The sequence below is a fragment of the Ooceraea biroi genome, chromosome 13, assembly GCF_003672135.1.
Source record: "Ooceraea biroi isolate clonal line C1 chromosome 13, Obir_v5.4, whole genome shotgun sequence".
Lineage (NCBI taxonomy): Eukaryota > Metazoa > Arthropoda > Insecta > Hymenoptera > Formicidae > Ooceraea > Ooceraea biroi.
Window position 1 is genome coordinate 2,888,974 of NC_039518.1, and position 20,678 is coordinate 2,909,651.

General features: G+C 44.8%; 2 protein-coding genes across 2 annotated transcripts; one reads left to right on the forward strand and one right to left on the reverse strand.

Annotated features, from left to right (window-relative positions):
* Positions 1-546: 546 nt before the first annotated feature.
* Positions 547-5,105, reverse strand: LOC105279581 (band 7 protein AGAP004871). The gene is made up of 8 exons (XM_026974564.1): positions 4,973-5,105; positions 4,339-4,411; positions 3,929-4,011; positions 3,579-3,782; positions 3,421-3,476; positions 3,211-3,289; positions 3,027-3,128; positions 547-1,341 (listed from the first exon to the last, which is right to left on the reverse strand). Exons 1-8 carry the CDS (start codon positions 5,000-5,002, stop codon positions 1,243-1,245), a joined length of 726 nt encoding a protein of 241 aa, XP_026830365.1. The 5' UTR covers positions 5,003-5,105; the 3' UTR covers positions 547-1,242.
* Positions 5,106-19,885: 14,780 nt separating this feature from the next.
* LOC113563282 (acetylornithine aminotransferase-like) lies at positions 19,886-20,449 on the forward strand. Its single transcript, XM_026974693.1, has one exon. It carries the CDS (start codon positions 19,886-19,888, stop codon positions 20,447-20,449), a length of 564 nt encoding a protein of 187 aa, XP_026830494.1.
* Positions 20,450-20,678: the final 229 nt, after the last annotated feature.

Here is a 20,678-nt window from a genome sequence, read left to right on the forward strand (position 1 = left end):
CTTCGAGCGTGAAAAATGTATGTTGTTACGCTGATGCACGTATATAACTTCGATGGATAATTACACCGTACGTGTACTTCTAATAAATAGGTGTTAATCGATCATTTTCGCTTTCAATATCGCGTAATATCAAACAAGTAATACTGCATGTTTCCCGAGATCATAGATAGTATAAATTGTTGTTTTCTTTTATGAGAGAGAAAGAGCTCATCGAAATATCGAAGCACAAATATTATCAGTGATTGAATAAAAACGATGTACAAGTATTGCTAGATAAGAGTTGCCGATGTCCGACCAACCAATCATCACAGGCTGCCAGAATACATGCGTGTGTATAAATCTACAAATATAATATATGTAATCTTTCTAGCGGCTAAAATCAATTATCTCGAAGAGAATCACCTGGACTAATCTTTTATTCGACGAGACGATAAATTAGTGCCATAGGCAAAATGGACAAAATTGAAAAAGGTTGCTGCAGATCGATGTCGTTTTGTGTTATAAAATTGATAAAACAATTTTTCTCTTTTTTTGCTTTTTAATATCTTTATAGCAAATAATTATTGCATACAATAAATTTGTATGCAATAAGTGTTAAATATAGTGACCGATCGATTGATCAATCGCATCCCTACAAGATCGATCACTCTGTATAAATTCGGCAATTAATTAGTGGCAGTGCGAGATCTCTGAACGGATCGATTGTGTAGTAATTTTTAGCTTCTATGCATCGTACACTTCTCTTTGCGCTATTGAAATTTTCATCGCTTTAACGTATGCGAGTAAAAGTATTTTTCAAAAATCGATCAAGTGGATAAATGTTAACGTCACTCAATTACGGTCTATATACATACGAACATATGTTACAGACATAAGATACCCTTACAGCACGTAAATATATAAAATAAGTGTGTAAGATTTTCCAAAAATATGCGCCTCGGTTTACACCGCGTACAACCATCCGAGTCAATTGCGAGTGCGAGAAAAGCATTTCCTTTCTTCTTGCGATAATTATTCTACGCGCTTTTTACTCCGCCTGAATGCGAGATTGTCAGAGGAACGGTCAAATATTGGCAACTCTCTCTATATCCACCGAGATACAGTATGTAAGCGTGTCAAATATATATAGATAAATTATTACCAAATACGGAGCTCCTTAAGGAGCTTTCGGAGAAACTTTGTTCTCTCGTATTTTTCCCTTCATTGTGTCCTTCGAACGTGACGTTGACGTTCTTCGCGTGATTATTCCTTCGGCAAAGCTTTCATGAAGTAAGTCAGCATATCGATCGGCAGCGGGAACACGATCGTGGAATTCTTCTCCGCTGATATTGTGTTCAGTGTCTAAAATTGCGAAACGCGAGACGAGGTAAAAAGATATCGTCGAGGAAAACATCGTCAGGAGCAATTAACTTAATGACACCACCGCATCAGTTATACAGGGTGTCCCGGGTTTTAACCGACAAACTGCGGGAGCATATTCTACTAGTGGAAATAAGAAAAAATTCTTATATCGAGTTTGCTTAGAAATGCTTTATTACAAAGTTATGAACCAATATTGAAAAGAAATATCAGATAAGTAACAACGGAACATAGTGTAGAATTTGCAAGGTCGAAGATGTTTATGTTACGTGTATTCACATGTATTCGTGTTCACTATGTTGAAACGATTCAGTATGATTGTTACTTTCACAACAGTAGCCGTTAGATTTCAATCGTCGTGTCAACTAGCAACTGCTATCAGAATGCCAAAAGTGTTTTCAAATGAGGAATACACCGATATTCATTTCGTGTACGGATTCTGTGACGGAAATGCACGACCTGCCGTACGAGAGTGTCAACGTAGATTTCCTAACAGGAGAGTACCAGATAGTTCTGTGTTTAGTAATACCCATTTGCAATTACGTAATTTGGGTTCATTTCGACCTATGAATGAATATGATGATGTTCGTTCAGCTCTAAGACACCGACGACGCTCGGAAAGAATCTTAAATCTTTTTGATAATACTCCTACACAAAGTGTTCGACGTGCTTCAGCTCGACTGCAGATATCGCGAAACACTATTTGGAGAACATTGCGTGCTGATGACAGATTCGCATATCGTTACGCACCTGTACAAGAATGACTTCCAATCGATTATCAGAAACGAGTCGAATTTTGTAACTGGTATGTGAATGCAGTAGAAAGGGACAATCTTTTCTCATCAATGATATTATGGGCAGATGAAGCGACCTTTACAAGACGAGGCATATTCAATTCTCATAATAGCCATGTATGGGCTCATAATAATCCACATACTACCAGACAAAGAAACTTTCAACACGAATTTCGATGTAATGTTTGGATGGGTATGCTTCATGACCGGCTTATTGGTCCGTTCTTTTTACCTGACCGATTGAACGGAGAGTCTTTTCGAAGATTCCTATCAAACGATTTACCAATTTTGATGGAAAATGTGCCACTGCAGTTTCGCCAAAACAGCTGGATACAGTTAGACGGTTGTCCATCGCACTATGCTAGACAAGTTAGAAACTGGTTAGATGAACATTACGCTCATAGGTGGATTGGTCGAGGAGGACCGGTTTTCTGGCCTCCAAGATCGCCCGATTTAACGCCTCTTGATTTTGATTTATGGGGAACTTTAAAAAATAAAGTTTACAGTACAGAAGTAATCTCGCTTGAAGATTTAAAGCAGCGAATTACTAATTCAGTTACTGAGATGCAACAAAATTTTCAGGAATGTCGTGCTGTAACAAATTCTGTACTACGTCGATGTCTAGCTTGTATCGATGTGCAAGGACAACATTTTGAAACGCGTCACTAAATCATTGCGTAGATAATTTTTATTTTTGTGAAAAAATCCGTTGTTACTTATCTCATATTTCTTTTCAATATTGGTTTATAACTTTGTAATAAAGCATTTCTAAGCAAACTCGATATAAGAATTTTTTCTTATTTCCACTAGTAGAATATGCTCCCGCAGTTTGTTGGTTAAAACCTGGGACACCTTGTATAAAGTTTATTTTACCTGTAAGTAACGGAGCTGCAGCGCAGCCGGGGAATCACCGATCACCTCCGACGCTTCTCTCAGGGCCCTGCTGGCTTTCTGTTCACCTTCCGCGGCGATTACCTGAAGAAATAATCATATAGAATGGAATTAAACGACGTCAAAAAAAAGTAACACAAATTCTGGTATATCGTAAACGGTTTACTTTAGCGCGGGCTTCACGTGCGGCTTCGGCTTCCGCTGCCATGGCTCGTTGCAGTTGTACAGGCAGTCGCACATCTTTGCTGTAGAGCAAAAATAGAAAGATACATTTAAAGTACATTTCAACTAATTTTAATAAATTTAGAAGATGTTGATTGAGGTCGAGCAGATAATTTAATTTTTTTGTTCATTTTAATTGAATTTATGCACTTACATTTCTACTCGTTCCACTTTAATTCCCCACGTATCGGTGGCTTCGTCCAGGGAGGCCTAACACATGGGCCGACAAAATGAAAATTAGTATCTCATTGTTAATCTTTTTTTTTACTTAAAACACTTGATACAAACTCTATCGATATGTTTTTTGTGTACCTGCATGTTTCCAGATATCGTTTCGCGTTCACTCAATATTTCATGAAGCGGTCGCGTTCCCATGGTATTTCTCAGAGTCGTTTGGGCCAGCAGTCTCGTGCTGTGATGCGCGTTCTCCACATTCGCAATCGAAATTGTCGCGTTGTTGACGCGGTAGTAAACCACCGCGTCGACGGACACCGTGACGCTGTCTTTCGTCAAGACCTAACGGATAGATAATCAAATTTATTAATATTGTAATATTAATATCCTACTTAAATTTATTAAAATATTCTCTTAATAATCGACTGGATACGTTTACATGCTTGATGAAAATTTGATAGTTATTTATTTATTTATTTATTATTTACCTCTTGCGGCGGTACATCGTACGTCCGCGTTCGCAGGTCGACGCGCGCGTAATTGTCCACACACGGCAGGATGAAGAAGATTCCTAGAAGAATCAATTGCAAATTAATCGCATTTCGATAATTCGACGGCTCGCTTCGTGTAAAATGCCGAAGGCATTACGTACAAGAGAAAGAAATCATGAAGAAGGACGATAAATGCGCCAACCGAATTATTTAACTGTATCGATCCTGAATATCACAGTCGCACCAGAACTATATACGCGAAGGAAGTTGAAATTCTTCTACGCGACAATTTTCCAAGTTCTAAACTAGCTCCAAGTGTCACGTCGAAATTAATTACGCTCATCGCGGATTTACGTCTATCTTAAAATGAATAGATTGATATAACGAGAGATGGTTTTTAGTCGTACCGGGACCCTTAGCACCGCCAGATAGAAGACGCCCCAGCCGGAATATGACGGCCCTTTCGTACTCTTGTACGACCTATAAATTCAAGAAAAGAGGCGGGTATATTTTCAGAAATATAAGTTTCGAGATAAAATAAAGTATGCTATAACTAATAATACCATAACTTTTTATGCGAATAAATTTAAATACTGCTGGAAGTCGAGGAAGATAATAATAATTTTTATAGAAATGTCAGTCGCGGAAGTGATCGATAAACAGCGCTGCAACGCAAGTTGATGTCTGTTTTTTTACTATGAAGCAGTTAGTAGCAAAGAGATCTCGCCGATATGAGAATTATAAATGGGAGAACACGTTATAAAGACACGTGTGATAGTGACGCACCGATGCATATCACTGAGTGATCCAATGATACCGCATACCGGATCTAATAATAAGATCACAGCGAAAACAAGTTTATGATGAAAGGATAAAGATGTGATATATTTTATGCATAAACATCATGCGTATATATATATATATAACTATAGTTGGCAAAATATTGCTTGTTGAAATGATCGCTTCTGCATATGTAGTTACTAGGTAAACAATAATAATAAATGATTTAATCCTTGAAAATTTTCCAAAGTATATTTTTACCTTAAAGCAAACGAAGAGGGAGAACGGCATCGTTATGATTACTATGATCCACGACAATACGACCAGGATGTTCCCACATGTCGTTGTGTCCCCCTGCGCACTATCATCCGCTGTAAACGAATGATAAAACCATTAATAATATTCAGAGCGACGATAATATATTGATGAAATACCTAAGTAACTGAGATTTAATCGAAAAATTTCTTTTCAGATTCTAATCTATTTTTTGAATCCATGAATCCTTGAACTCATCTTTTTGAAGTCCCATTTGATGGAAAATTTAATTAAAATTTTCAGAATTTGAATAAAAACTAATTGAAATCGAGATTTAATTAGCATCAAAATAATATGAATTTTGAAGGTTCAAGTATGTGCTTTGAATGTAAAAGTTAAGGTTTGGAGAATAATATTAAGTTTAAAAAATAAATAAAGGATAAATAGAAAATAAAGAAGAAAATCTTTTCACAGAAAATTTCTCAAGAATCTAATATTTTGTAATGCATTCGCAGGAAATTTAAACGCAATTCGCTGAAAATTGCCACATTATCTGTAATGATTCCTTTACATATGTAACATGAGCGATGTTCTTCGACTAACGCTAATATCTACCATTATGCAGAATACGAAATTACTTCGTGCGAAGTAATATGATGGCATGTTTTATCCTCGTTTGTTGTCATTGTCGTTGTCCCTGTCGTCATAGGGACAGGAGACACATCGCAAAAAAGTATTTATTTATTCAGCCCTAATAGATTAGCCATTACATGTACAACATTTATTTATGTGATACCGATCGCAACAGAGCATCGCATAAATATTAAATGACAGACATTTATTATCGTGGGACACACGAATAACGGACTCACTTACTGCCAATTGTTATACAAATTTGAACTATACTGAAATATATAAATTTTTCTATGCACACATAAATAAATGTACCTCTATACTTATACTATCTATAAATATAGAGGTATAATAATATAAATATATAATAATAATAATATATATAATATTATATATATAATATATTGGGTTGGCCAAAAAGTAATTGCGTTTTTTTCCAATAGATGGACATGCATGTCTTGAAATGTAACTAACTTCATTCTAAACCGCAAATTCATTATGTAGGTTAACAACTCACAGTTCAAGCTTGTTTTACAAAAAGAAAGTACACGATTTCGTTAACAATTGTTTGTTTGCCGCCGATTTCAAAATGGAAAATCAAAAAGAACATTTTCCTCATATTTTGTTTTATTACTTCCGAAAAGGGAAAAACGCTGTGCAAGCTCATCAAAAGTTACGTGATGTATATGGCGAAGATGCTTTAAAACTGCGGCAGTGTCAAAATTGGTTTGCTAAATTTCGATCTGGAGATTTTAATGTGAAAGATGCATCACGCTCAGGAAGGCCATTCGAAATTAATGATGACAAAATAAAGGCACTGATCGATTCGAATCGGCGTTTAACGACCCGAGAGATTGCTGAGAATCTTAACATATCGAAATCGAGTGTTGAGAACCATTTAAAACGACTTGGATACATTAGTAAGCTCGATATTTGGGTACCACGTGAGCTCAAAGAAATTCATCTCACTAAGCGTATTGACATCTGCGATTCTCTTTCGAAACGTGAGGAAAATGATCGATTTTTGAAACGTATGATAACAGGCGACGAAAAATGGATCGTCTACAACAACGTCAAACGAAAAAGATCGTGGAGCAAGCGTGATGAACCTGCTCGAAGCACTTGAAAAGCAGATATTCACCAAAGAAAGATTATGCTGTCAGTCTGGTGGGACTGTGTATTTTGAGCTGCTTGCAAGGAATCAAACCATTCATTCAGACGTATACTGTCGTCAACTGGATTGCCATCAAACAGAAACGTCGAGAATTGGTGAATCGCAAAGGTGTTGTGTTTCACCGTGATAACGCTAGACCACGTACAAGTTTGGTCACTCGTGAAAAATTGTTGCAGCTTGGATGGGATGTGTTACCACATCCACCATATTCGCCAGACCTGGCACCATCAGATTACCATTCGTTTCGTTCTTTGCAAAACGCCTTGAATGGTAAAACCTTTACTGCCGATGAGGATATGAAATCGTTGTTGGAATTGTTTTTTGCTGAAAAAGATAAGAACTTTTTTGAGCGCGGAATCATGAAGTTGCCTGAAAAATGGCAAAAGATAAGCAAACAAAATGGACAATATATTGTTTCATAAAGTTTTTGTTTCCCATGAAAAATTCGCCTTTTATTTATATAAAAAAAACGCAATTACTTTTTGGCCAACCCAATATATGACGAAGATGCTTTAAAACTGCGACAGTGTCAAAATTGGTTTACTAAATTTCGATCTCGAGATTTTAATGTGAAAGATGCACCACGCTCAGGAAGGCCAATCGAAATTGATGATGACAAAATAAAGGCACTGATCGATTCGAATCGGCGTTTAACGACCCGAGAGATTGCTGAGAATCTTAACATATCGAAATCGAGTGTTGAAAACCATTTGAAACGTCTTGGATACATTAGTAAGCTCGATATTTGGGTACCACGTGAGCTCAAAGAAATTCATCTCACTAAGCGTATTGACATCTGCGATTCTCTTTTGAAACGTGAGGAAAATGATCCATTTTTGAAACGTATGATAACAGGCGACGAAAAATCGATCGTCTACAACAACGTCAAACGAAAAAGATCGTGGAGCAAGCGTGATGAACCTGCTCGAAGCACTTGAAAAGCAGATATTCACCAAAGAAAGATTATGCTGTCAGTCTGGTGGGACTGTGTATTTTGAGCTGCTTGCAAGGAATCAAACCATTCATTCAGACGTATACTGTCGTCAACTGGATAAATTAAACGATGCCATCAAACAGAAACGTCGAGAATTGGTGAATCGCAAAGGTGTTGTGTTTCACCATGATAACGCTAGACCACGTACAAGTTTGGTCACTCGTGAAAAATTGTTGCAGCTTGGATGGGATGTGTTACCACATCCACCATATTCGCCAGACCTGGCACCATCAGATTACCATTCGTTTCGTTCTTTGCAAAACGCCTTGAATGGTAAAACCTTTACTGCGATGAGGATATCAAATCGTTGTTGGAATTGTTTTTTGCTGAAAAAGATAAGAACTTTTTTGAGCGCGGAATCATGAAGTTGCCTGAAAAATGGCAAAAGATAATCAAACAAAATGGACAATATATTGTTTAATAAAGTTTTTGTTTCCCATGAAAAATTCGCCTTTTATTTATATAAAAAAAACGCAATTACTTTTTGGCCAACCCAATATATGGCGAAGATGCTTTAAAACTGCGGCAGTGTCAAAATTGGTTTACTAAATTTCGATCTGAGATTTTAATGTGAAAGATGCACCACGCTCAGGAAGGCCAATCGAAATTGATGATGACAAAATAAAGGCACTGATCGATTCCAATCGGCGTTTAACGACACGAGAGATTGCTGAGAATCTTAACATATCGAAATCGAGTGTTGAAAACCATTTAAAACGACTTGGATACATTAGTAAGCTCGATATTTGGGTACCACATGAGCTCAAAGAAATTCATCTCACTAAGCGTATTGACATCTGCGATTCTCTTTTGAAACGTGAGGAAAATGATCCATTTTTGAAACGTATGATAACAGGCGACGAAAAATCGATCGTCTACAACAACGTCAAACGAAAAAGATCGTGGATGATGAACCTGCTGAAAGCACTTGAAAAGCAGATATTCACCAAAGAAAGATTATGCTGTCAGCTGGTGGGACTGGTGTATTTTGAGCTGCTTGCAAGGAATCAAACCATTAATTCAGACGTATACTGTCGTCAACTGGATAAAGATGCCATCAAACAGAAACGTCGAGAATTGGTGAATCGCAAAGGTGTTGCGTTTCACCATGATAACGCTAGACCACGTACAAGTTTGGTCACTCGTGAAAAATTGTTGCAGCTTGGATGGGATGTGTTACCACATCCACCATATTCGCCAGACCTGGCACCAGCAGATTACCATTGGTTTCGTTCTTTGCAAAACGCCTTGAATGGTAAAACCTTTACTGCTGATGAGGATATCAAATCGTCGTTGGAATTGTTTTTTGCTGAAAAAGATAAGAACTTTTTTGAGCGCGGAATCATGAAGTTGCCTGAAAAATGGCAAAAGATAATCAAACAAAATGGACAATATATTGTTCAATAAAGTTTTTGTTTCCCATGAAAAATTCGCCTTTTATTTATATAAAAAAAACGCAATTACTTTTTGGCCAACCCAATATATGGCGAAGATGCTTCAAAACTGCGGCAGTGTCAAAATTGGGTTACTAAATTTCAATCTGCAGATTTTAATGTGAAAGATGCACCACGCTCAGGAAGGCCAATCGAAATTGATGATGACAAAATAAAGGCACTGATCGATTCCAATCGGCGTTTAACGACACGAGAGATTGCTGGGAATCTTAACATATCGAAATCGAGTGTTGAAAACCATTTAAAACGACTTGGATACATTAGTAAGCTCGATATTTGGGTAGCACATGAGCTCAAAGAAATTCATCTCACTAAGCGTATTGACATCTGCGATTCTCTTTTGAAACGTGAGGGAAATGATCGATTTTTGAAACGTATGATAACAGGCGACGAAAAATCGATCGTCTACAACAACGTCAAACGAAAAAGATCGTGATGAACCTGCTGAAAGCACTTGAAAAGCAGATATTCACCAAAGAAAGATTATACTGTCGGCCTGGTGGGACTTTAAGGTATTGTGTATTTTGAGCTGCTTGCAAGGAATCAAACCATTAATTCAGACGTATACTGTCGTCAACTGGATAAATTAAACGATGCCATCAAACAGAAACGTCGAGAATTGGTGAATCGCAAAGGTGTTGCGTTTCACCATGATAACGCTAGACCACGTACAAGTTTGGTCACTCGTGAAAAATTGTTGCAGCTTGGATGGGATGTGTTACCACATCCACCATATTCGCCAGACCTGGCACCAGCAGATTACCATTGGTTTCGTTCTTTGCAAAACGCCTTGAATGGTAAAACCTTTACTGCTGATGAGGATGTGAAATCGTTGTTGGAATTGTTTTTTGCTGAAAAAGATAAGAACTTTTTTGAGCGCGGAATCATGAAGTTGCCTGAAAAATGGCAAAAGATAATCAAACAAAATGGACAATATATTGTTCAATAAAGTTTTTGTTTCCCATGAAAAATTCGCCTTTTATTTATATAAAAAAACGCAATTACTTTTTGGCCAACCCAATTGATCTACTATCTAAGAAGAACTGAGTTTATAAACACGATTTGCGATTACATAGTTGTCCCCTCGCCATCTAACAGTTCCGTTGATTGAACGTGATCGCAAATTAGGATAAGTCGTTTACAATTATTTCAGTAACTATTAACTTTACACCCTAACCAGTATAATACTTTTTTACTCAGCGTTGGACATTCTATCGAAATCCGGGAAAAAATGTTGAGCATCCCATTTAAAAAACTGAAGGTGACCTTCATATTTCGATAAAAAAGAAAGGTAGCAAACAAATGATCATTGCACTATGTGTCCCCCTTCGTACTATGCAACTTTTGTTAGAACAATTTTTTCATATAGCATGTATGTTACGATTTACTTAAGGTCGTCAAGTTAGGTGACTCATCCTGTATAGACACGCTCGTTTTCATGGAAAACCGCGAGAGAGTCGGAGCGAGAGCTGAAATTTCAGAAATGTCAATGTTCGTACTAGCGAACGTGGAGCATTTCGATGCGGAGTCTTGCCGGAAAACACTGTAAATTTTCAACCTCACGCGATGATAGCTCTGGACGAATTCGTAACGTTTCATAAATCAGGACGGGTAATTTTATGAAGTTTGATTGAGTTGAGTAGTCGAATAGTCGAGTAATCCGGGTAATATTGGCTTTGTCTATCGCGTCGTTCTACCGTGCACTTGAATCACGAACATCTTTCCTTTCCTGAACGCGACACAAGTAGAGTACGTCCTAATTAAGAAAATTAATTAAATTGTCGCACAAATCCAACTTTATGAATACCGTAAATATTCACGGGAAAATCCCTGCTCACCGTAAATTACTGGAATACGAAAGTCAAGGTGATCGTCTTTTAGCCCCGAGTGGCAGAGCTAAAATTGATGGAAAAATTCGCGACAAAAGATGTGATTTCCATCGCTCGGGAGTCGCGCGAGGACGTAACAAAGAATCTACACCGTCGTGCCGACAACCCAATTTTCGACTCACGATATCCCTAGGAAAAAAAACGAAGAACAGAATGGAGAGGGATCACTTTGGCGCACCGGACCAAGAGCACCCGGCTTTCGCCGTCGAATAAATGAATTCACGCGTGAATTCACGTCGCGTTTTCATTCTGCTAGATTTCATTTGCACTGTCGGACCGAGTACTGAAACAAATCATTTTTCCAGCCATGGCTCTCGTACTTTTCATCTGCCCTTGTCCACTGCGTATCACTGCGTGTATATTCGCGATCCATCATACGGATGTAACATGTTACGGATGTTACATCATCGATTCGCCAGTGATAATCACGAGTAAGTATAGCGAGATATTAGAAACGAATATCCCCACGGGGACAAATTCTCGTCACGATCCAGCGAGACAGAGAGAAAAATATATGATGTCATATATACAGGGTGGCCCATTTTAATTTATACAGTCGATTTTTTAAAAAACTAAAAGAGATACGAAAAAATGTTTCAGACAGACATGTCACGATTTCGAGGGGGACATAAGATGATACCATTGGTTTGACCTTGAATAGTCGTTTGAAGGTCACCTTCAATTTCTTAAATTGAAACCCCAACTTTTTATTGCAGATTCTTATTCTCCATCGAAAAGTAAGTAACTTTTGTCTGAAACATTTTTCCGAAAAGTGTCATCTTATGTCCTTAAAATGTCCTCAAAACTCATCTTGAAGATCATTTTAAGGACATAAGATGACATTTTTCGGAAAAATGTTTCAGACAAAAGTTGCATGTTTTCTCGCATAGAATCCGAATCCGTAATAAAAAATACCATGTCTCATTAAAAAAAATTTCAGAATTCTAACTTCCGGTCTGAAATTTGTTTTTAATGAGACATGGTATTTTTTTATTACGGATTCGGATTCTACGCGAGAAAACATGCAACTTTTGTCTGAAACATTTTTCCGAAAAATGTCATCTTATGTCCTTAAAATGATCTTCAAGATGAGTTTTGAGGACATTTTAAGGACATAAGATGACACTTTTCGGAAAAATGTTTCAGACAAAAGTTGCATGTTTTCTCGCATAGAATCCGAATCCGTAATAAAAAATACCATGTCTCATTAAAAAAAATTTCAGAATTCTAACTTCCGGTCTGAAATTTGTTTTTAATGAGACATGGTATTTTTTATTACGGATTCGGATTCTACGCGAGAAAACATGCAACTTTTGTCTGAAACATTTTTCCGAAAAATGTCATCTTATGTCCTTAAAATGATCTTCAAGATGAGTTTTGAGGACATTTTAAGGACATAAGATGACACTTTTCGGAAAAATGTTTCAGACAAAAGTTACTTACTTTTCGATGGAGAATAAGAATCTGCAATAAAAAGTTGGGGTTTCAATTTAAGAAATTGAAGGTGATCTTCGCGTGACCTTCAAACGACTATTCAAGGTCAAACCAATGGTATCATCTTATGTCCCCCTCGAAATCGTGACATGTCTGTCTGAAACATTTTTTCGTATCTCTTTTAGTTTTTTAAAAAATCGACTGTATAAATTAAAATGGGCCACCCTGTATATATATATATACAGGGTGTCCCGGGTTTTAACCGACAAACTGCGGGAGCATATCCTACTAGTGGAAATAAGAAAAAATTCTTATATCGAGTTTGCTTAGAAATGCTTTATTACAAAGTTATAAACCAATATTGAAAAGAAATATGAGATAAGTAACAACGGATTTTTTCGCAAAAATATAAATTATCTACGCAATGATTTAGTGACGCATTTCAAAATGTTGTCCTTGCGCATCGATACAAGCTAGACATCGACGTAGTACAGAATTTGTTACAGTACGACATTCCTGAAAATTTTGTTGCATCTCAGTAACTGAATTAGTAATTCGTTGCTTTAAATCTATCTGGTGCTCTCCTGTTAGGAAATCTACGTTGATACTCTCGTACGGCAGCTCGTGCATTTCCGTCACAGAATCCGTACACGACATGAATATCGGTGTATTCCTCATTTGAAAACACTTTTGGCATTCTGATAGTAATTGCTAGTTTACACGACGATTGAAATCTAACGGCTACTGTTGTGAAAGTAACAATCATACTGAATCGTTTCAACATAGTGAACATGAATACATGTGAATACACATAACATAAACATCTTCGACCTTGCAAATTCTACACTATGTTCCGTTGTTACTTATCTCATATTTCTTTTCAATATTGGTTTATAACTTTGTAATAAAGCATTTCTAAGCAAACTCGATATAAGAATTTTTTGTTATTTCCACTAGTAGAATATGCTCCCGCAGTTTGTCGGTTAAAACCCGGGACACCCTGTATACACACCACCACCACCACACGAACGAACGATGCACAGCGACACACGCGACGTCTCGAGTCCTCGTGTGATATCTGACGCGTATCTAAATGCGAGAAAAATATAATCGAGGTTTATTAAATAAATTAAATTTTCTGCGCGCACGAAGATACATAATATATAGAGGAGAATCCCCTATTATGAGATATGCTTCTAATATGAGATAATGGGGTTTCTGCTAAACTAGTGAGCACCATCTGTTAGTTCCACCATGAACTTATTACTCTTGGTGTAAAATGTATTTAGCGAAAAATTCATTGTTCGTTATTGCGTTTAGCCTTTGCAAAAAACAGTTTGTGAAATTGTGAACATGTCAAAGGAACTTGAGGTAAGTCTTTAAACCTTGTTTATTATATAATAAGGAAATGGTTGGCAATAAATTCAGTATGCATGATAGAGCAGAATCGTAGTAACAGGAAAATACTCAATTTGTTGAATTGCTTAATTGTAGAGGTTAGATTTCATGATCGCGGAACCGCTAGGCGCGTGGCTCGTATAATGAGATATTCAGGGCACTCTTAATATGAGATAATTATTGCTCGAATATGAAGATTATGTAGTGTAATAAAAAGAAAGAAAATACTACGTTAAGGTTAAAGAAAAGTTAATACGAATTTATATTACGAATTTTTGTGTATTTAATTTTTATAGAATCTGACTATGGAGGTTAGAGATACGAGGAAGCGTCGACAGTGGAATCGTGAAGATTTGGCGAAGGCTGTGGCAGCAATATTTTTATAAAAATATCTAATAAAGTTTTGTACTTGCAATACTGATGTATTTTGCACTTTTAACACCGATTTCTCAAGGTATCTTATATTAGGAGCGCACTTTCTCGATCCTGCGTAAAGCTCTTTTTTCAAATTTGTTTAATTTTCAGAAAAAATAATATTTAAATTAGATTTTTCATTTGACCAACCTAAAGCTTATTAAATTCTCTTCAAGAGAACGTATTACATTTTAAAATTCTGCCTATAGATTTCCTTACATTCGGCAAAATCGATATGGTATCTCATAATCGGGGACTTTCCTCTCACAGGAAGATGCAGATACTTTCGCGAGGCACTTGAAAAATTCCGAGTAATTCAATGTTCATTAATAAACACCTGAAACACTCCAGTACACGGAGGAAACATTGAAGCAGCGGCTAATTGAGACGGATATTACGACGTGGACCGTGACACTCGCCCTTCACACGCACATAAGGGAAGGGAAGATTGCGATTCGAGATCACTTAATGCTCGCACAGCAACTCCGAATCGTAATTCGCGATGCGATACCATTTGCGGCCGCATCAGTGTAATGGAATATCGAGTTGCCGTCCCGATGCAATCCCATTTTCTCGCCGATACGGTCGCCTCACTTGGCACTCAGGGACTGCACAGCCGAGAGGAAGGGTTTGCATCTGTTGCGTGTCGCGGGATGCAACCCCATCGATACCGGAAGCGATCCGCAGATCCTCCCCGGTGATTCACTCGGATGCAACGCCGGGCTGCGACTTATAGTTGACTGCCGTTGACTTTTATTGCACGTTACGGCCATTGTTACGACACGACACAATGTGCGCCGTTGCAGGAATTACAACGCACACGGACGGTAAGACGTATGCATCGTGCGCGAGAAGTGCCGCCCTTTCAAAGTCCCATAAATTTAGATCCCGATTCCAGATACCGAGCGAAACCGATGACCCCATGAATGATCATCTATACGAAAGCTGTACTCGCGCTCGCAAAATTGATTAAGTGCTCTAAAAGTCTCCATTCGACGTGATGGAAAGGAGAAAAAAATGGAACGAGCGTAAAAAGAAAATCGTTTGTGGCTCGTAAACCGTCGAAAGAGCTCGATTAGCACGTTTCCAGAATGAGACGTGCCCGAGTAACGTTCCGAACCTCTCGAAGCCGTTCGAGTGAATCTCGCGGCAGAGAAATGGACTATTTCGAGTCAGCTGTTACGTGATGATTTACGTGTCGAATGAGGAACGCCGATTCTTGACCCGGATGAAGCGAAGTCGACCCGGGGAAAACGTTGATGCGATTGAATATGAGGCGAGCGCCGAGTTCCATCGCACCCCCTAAAAGCGCGCCCCCGCCGGGACACGTTTCATCGCGATTAGTAACACGAAGCGCACATATATCCGATCTGTAACACGCTAACGGCGACCGGCGGCTGAGGTATTTCCACAGAAATGGCTCGTATCGCCGGCGGATGCACCTTGTGCTCGTACATTAACGCGTGTATACGTTCACCGTCCACGATCGCGCAAGGTTCGCATCGAAAACGATACGTTTTCACGGGTTTCCACCTCGTCGTGTATCTCTACCGTAATCTCTAATCGCGCGTACAATTCCGCTATTCAATTACGTTGCGGTCACCATTACTTCAACGGAAACGAGAGAAACACTTTTAATTGGGAATTTCATTTAAAAAAACTCGCGCCGAATCATCCGCCGCGTGGTTGATTCGCGCGAGTCGCCGCCGCTTAAAGGGTGCTGCCGACCCGCGACCTGGTGCTGAGTCCGCCGATGGTCGCGCTGCAGCCGGGCCAGAAGCAGCTGGTGCGCGTGATCCGCGCCGCATCCCCCGGCACGGCGGAGGGCAGCTACCGCATCCTGGTGGACGAACTGCCCGACCCGGCGAAGCTGCAGCAGGGCCTGCACTTCGTCATGCAGTTCTCGATTCCCGCCTTTGCCGACACGGCGCCCTCCGCGGTTCCGGTGCTGGAATGGCGGGTGGAGCGGCAGGGCGACAAGCTGACGTTGATCACCGACAACAAGGGGGCGCGGCGTGCCAAGGTCACCGACATCGAACTGCTCGACGGCCAGGGCCGCAACCTGCTCCAGCGTCCTGGCCTGCTGGGCTACGTGCTGGCCGGCGCCAGCTGCCGCTGGCCGCTGAAGCTGGATGCAGCCGCCCTCGCCACCACCGAGGTCCGGGCCAGGATCGATGGCAGCCCGGCGCGCTATCCGCTGCGCCTGGCCGCTGGTGTTCGCTAGCCTGCTGCTGTCCGCGGCCGGCGCCGCGCCAGCCCTGGACGCGGATCCGCCCAACATCGGCCTGCTGCGCGGCCCGGGCATGGCCGGCAGCCAGATGGACCTCTACCTGGAGGTCTGGCTCAATGGCGTCGGCACGCAGCGCGTGCTGCACGTGGCGATGACGGCCGACGGCCGCTACCACGTCTGGCCGGAGAACCTGCGCGATGCCGGCATCCGCACCGACGGCCTGCCGCAGACCGCTACCTCGACCTCGCCTCGATTCCCGGTCTGGACTACGCGGTGGACATGCCCAACCAGCGGCTCGATTCAGCGCCGCCGGAGCCCGCATCGGCCGCGGCCACCCAGCGGCTCAATCTCGACCCCGCGCGAGCCACCCGCGCGCGTCACCCCCGGTGCCCTGCTCAACTACGATCTCTACGGCAACGCCGGCGAGGGCGGCACGCCAGCTTCAGCGCGCTGACCGAACTGCGCGGCTTCGGCGGCTGGGGCCTGCTGAGCAGCACCGGCCTCTCGGCTATCGGCAGCGACCGCGAGGACGAGCCCTACATCCGCCTCGATACCACCTGGAGCGCGTCCTTCCAGGACCGCCTAGCCACGCTCAATCTCGGCGACTTCGCCGGCGGCAGCCTCGGCTGGACCCGCGCCACGCGCATGGGCGGCGTTCAGCTGCGGCGCAATTTCGCCCTGCAGCCGGGACCATCACCTATCCGCTCCCGGCCTTCTTCGGCCAGGCCACCTTGCCGTCCAGCGTGGAGCTGTATGTCAACGGCATGCGCCAGTACGAGGGCGAGGTGGCCCCGGGGCCGTTCCAGCTGTTCGCGGTGCCCGGCGTCAACGGTGCCGGCCAGGCCAGGTCGTCGTGACCGACGCGCTGGGGCGGCGCAATGCCATCAGCTTTCCGTTCTACAGCAGCAGCCAGCTGCTCGGGGCCGGCCTCAGCGACTGGTCGGTCGAAGCCGGCGCGGTGCGCCGCGACTATGGCCTGCGTTCCTTCCGCTACGGCGATGCGCCGGCGGCCAGCGGCAGCCTGCGCCACGGCTGGCGCGAGTGGCTGACCCTGGAGGGCCATGCCGAGGCGGCGAGGGGCTGGTGCTCGGCGGTCTGGGTGCCTGCTGCGCCTGGGCGGCGCCGGCGTGGTCAACGCCGCCTATGCGGCCAGCGGCGGCGACGCGGCGGGCGGCCTCGCCAGCCTGGGCTACAGCTGGGTGCAGCCGCGCTTCAACCTCGGCTTCGGCATCAACGAGGCCTTCGACGACTACCGCGACATCGCCAGCGTCGAGGGCGAGGCGCCGCCGCGGCGGCAGCGCGCAGGCGGTGGCCGGCCTGCAGTTCGGCCCCGCGGGCAGCGTCTCGCTCAACTACAGCCGTCTCGACACCGACGAGGAGGGGCGCCAGCACTATGCCGGGGTCGGCTACAGCCTGGGCCTGCCGCGCGGCGCCAGCCTGTTCGCCAACGCGACGCGCAATCTCGACGATGCCGATGACCTTTCGCTGTTCGCCGGGCTGGTCTGGAACTTCAGTTCGCGGACCTTCCTCAGCGCCAGCCTGCAGCACAGCCGGGGACGGGACCTGTATGGCGCCGATCTCGCCAGCACGCCGCCGGTGGATGGCGGTGCCGGCTGGAGCCTGCGTGCCCGCCAGGGCGGCGGCGTCCAGGACTGGCAGGCCGAAGGTTCCTACCGCGGCGACCATGGCAGGTCGTCGCGGGGCTCGGCTCCGTCGATACCGTGGAGGCCGCCTACGCCAGCTACTCCGGCGGCCTGCTATGGATGGACCGCGACGTCTTTGCCGGCCGCCGCATCGACGATGCCTTCGTGCTGGTCTCCAGCAGCGGCGTTCCCGACGTGCCGTCTATCTGGAGAACCGCCCCATCGGCCGTACCGACGCGCAGGGGCACTATCTTCTCGGCAGCCTCAATGCCTGGCAGCCCAACCGCGTCTCCATCGACGCCCTGGCACTGCCGGCGCAGCTGCAGGCGGCGGCGGTGGAGGGGGCAGGTGGTGCCGCGCGACCGCGCCGGCGTGCTGCTCGACTTCGGCCTGCCGCGAGGTGCGTGCGGCGGTGGTGACGCTGACCGACGCGCAAGGCCAGCCGCTGCCGCTGGGCAGCCGCGTGCGGCTGCAGGGCGGCGCGCCCGCGCCGCAGATGCTGGGCTACGACGGGCAGGTCTACCTGGAGGGTCTTTCGGCCGACAACCGCATCAGCGTCGTGACGCCGCAGGGCGAGGTCTGCGAGACCCGCTTTGCCTGGACGGCTCAGGCCGTCGGCATGCCGGCGCTGGGTCCCTTCAGCTGCCGCCTGGAATCGCCATGAGGCGCCTCGCGTTCCTGCTGCTGATGGGGCTGGGCGCGCTGCCGGCGCAGCCTCCACCACCTGCTCGGCCAGCCTGTCCGACATCAACTTCGGTCCGGTCAACCCCTTCGGCAGCCAGGTCGACGTGACGGCGACGCTGAACTACAGCTGCACCATCTCCAGCATCCTGTCGTCCTCGCGCGTGCGGATGTGCTTCAGCATCGGCGCGGGCGCGCAGGGCGCGGGCAACTTCAACCCGCGGCAGATGACCAGCGGCGCCAATCCGCTGTACTTCAACCTCTACAAGGATTCCGGCCGTAGCCTGATCTGGGCACGCGTTCCAACAGCTACGGTGCCGTGGAGGCGACCCTGGAGATCGGCGCCCTGCTCGGCAGCGCCAGCGCCAGCGGCAGCTTCACGGTCTACGGCCGCGTGCCCGCCGGGCAGACCACCGCGGTGCCGGGCAACTATTCCAATGCCTTCAGCGGCAGCCACACCGAGCTGGTCTACCAGTACAACGAGTTCCTGCTGGGCCTGCTGGGCACCCGCCAGCTGCACCAGCGGCGCAACGGCAGCGGCTCCGGCAGCTTCGCCTTCACCGCGCAGGCGCAGGCCACGGCGCAGTGCGATCCCAGCTTCACGGTGGAGAACATCGATTTCGGCACCCGGGGCCTGCTGGTCTCCAACTACGACACCACCGCCATCGTGAAGCCGCGCTGCACCAACACCACGCCCTACCAGCTGGGCCTCAACAACGGCCTCAATGCCTCGGTTCGACGCGGCGCATGAAAGAGTGCCGCCGGCAACCATGTGAGCTACGAGCTCTACCGCGACAACGGCTACAGCCAGCGCTGGGGCAACACCCAGGGGTCGGACACCGTGGCCGGCACCGGCACCGGCAGCGCGCAGAACGTCACCATCTATGGACGGGTGGCGCCGCAGCCGACACCCCGGGCGGGGGCCTACAGCGACACCGTCACGGTCACGATCTACTACTAGGGCCGGCTAACGCTATGTCCTCATGCCCGCAGCCTGCCCTGGCAAGGCCGGCGTGGGGGGATATAATTCACGTCCTGGGTCCGCGAGGCGGACCTTTTGCCGTTGTGGAGAAGCAAGATGTCGCAGCTCGATCGCCAGCTGTTCAACGAGGTGATGGTTCCCAACTACGCCCCGCGGAGATCATCCCCGTGCGCGGCGAAGGCTCGCGCATCTGGGATCAGCAGGGCCGCGACTACCTGGACCTGGCCTGCGGCATTGCCGTGACCGGCCTGGGCCACTGCCATCCGCTGCTGGTCAAGGCCATTGCCGAGCAGTCGCAGAAGCTCTGGCACATCTCCAACGTCATGACCAACGAGCCGGCGCTGAAGTTGGCGAAGCGGCTCACCGAGCTGACCTTCGCCGAGCGCGTGTTTCTCTGCAACAGCGGTTCCGAGGCCAACGAGCGCTCAAACTGGCGCGGGCGCTGGCAACAACCACGAGCCCCGGGAAGAAGACGAGATCATCTCGTTTCTACAACGGCTATTTGCCATGCCCCAAACGCGCACGGACACTGCGACTCAAAGTGCATTCGTCACTGAACCGCGAGTGCTCAACCACTCGTGGACAACGACTCACGCACTCAACATTGCTCCCTGACAGGAGCCGGGTACTATTTTTCGTACTGCGATCAAGCTAAATCACATATAAATTCAAGTTAAAACACTGATGATAAGTAACGAAAAAGACGTTACATATACAAATGGAAATAAGATGAACACTATTTTTAAAACAAACAATAAATAATACTCACAATACATAGCATTTACA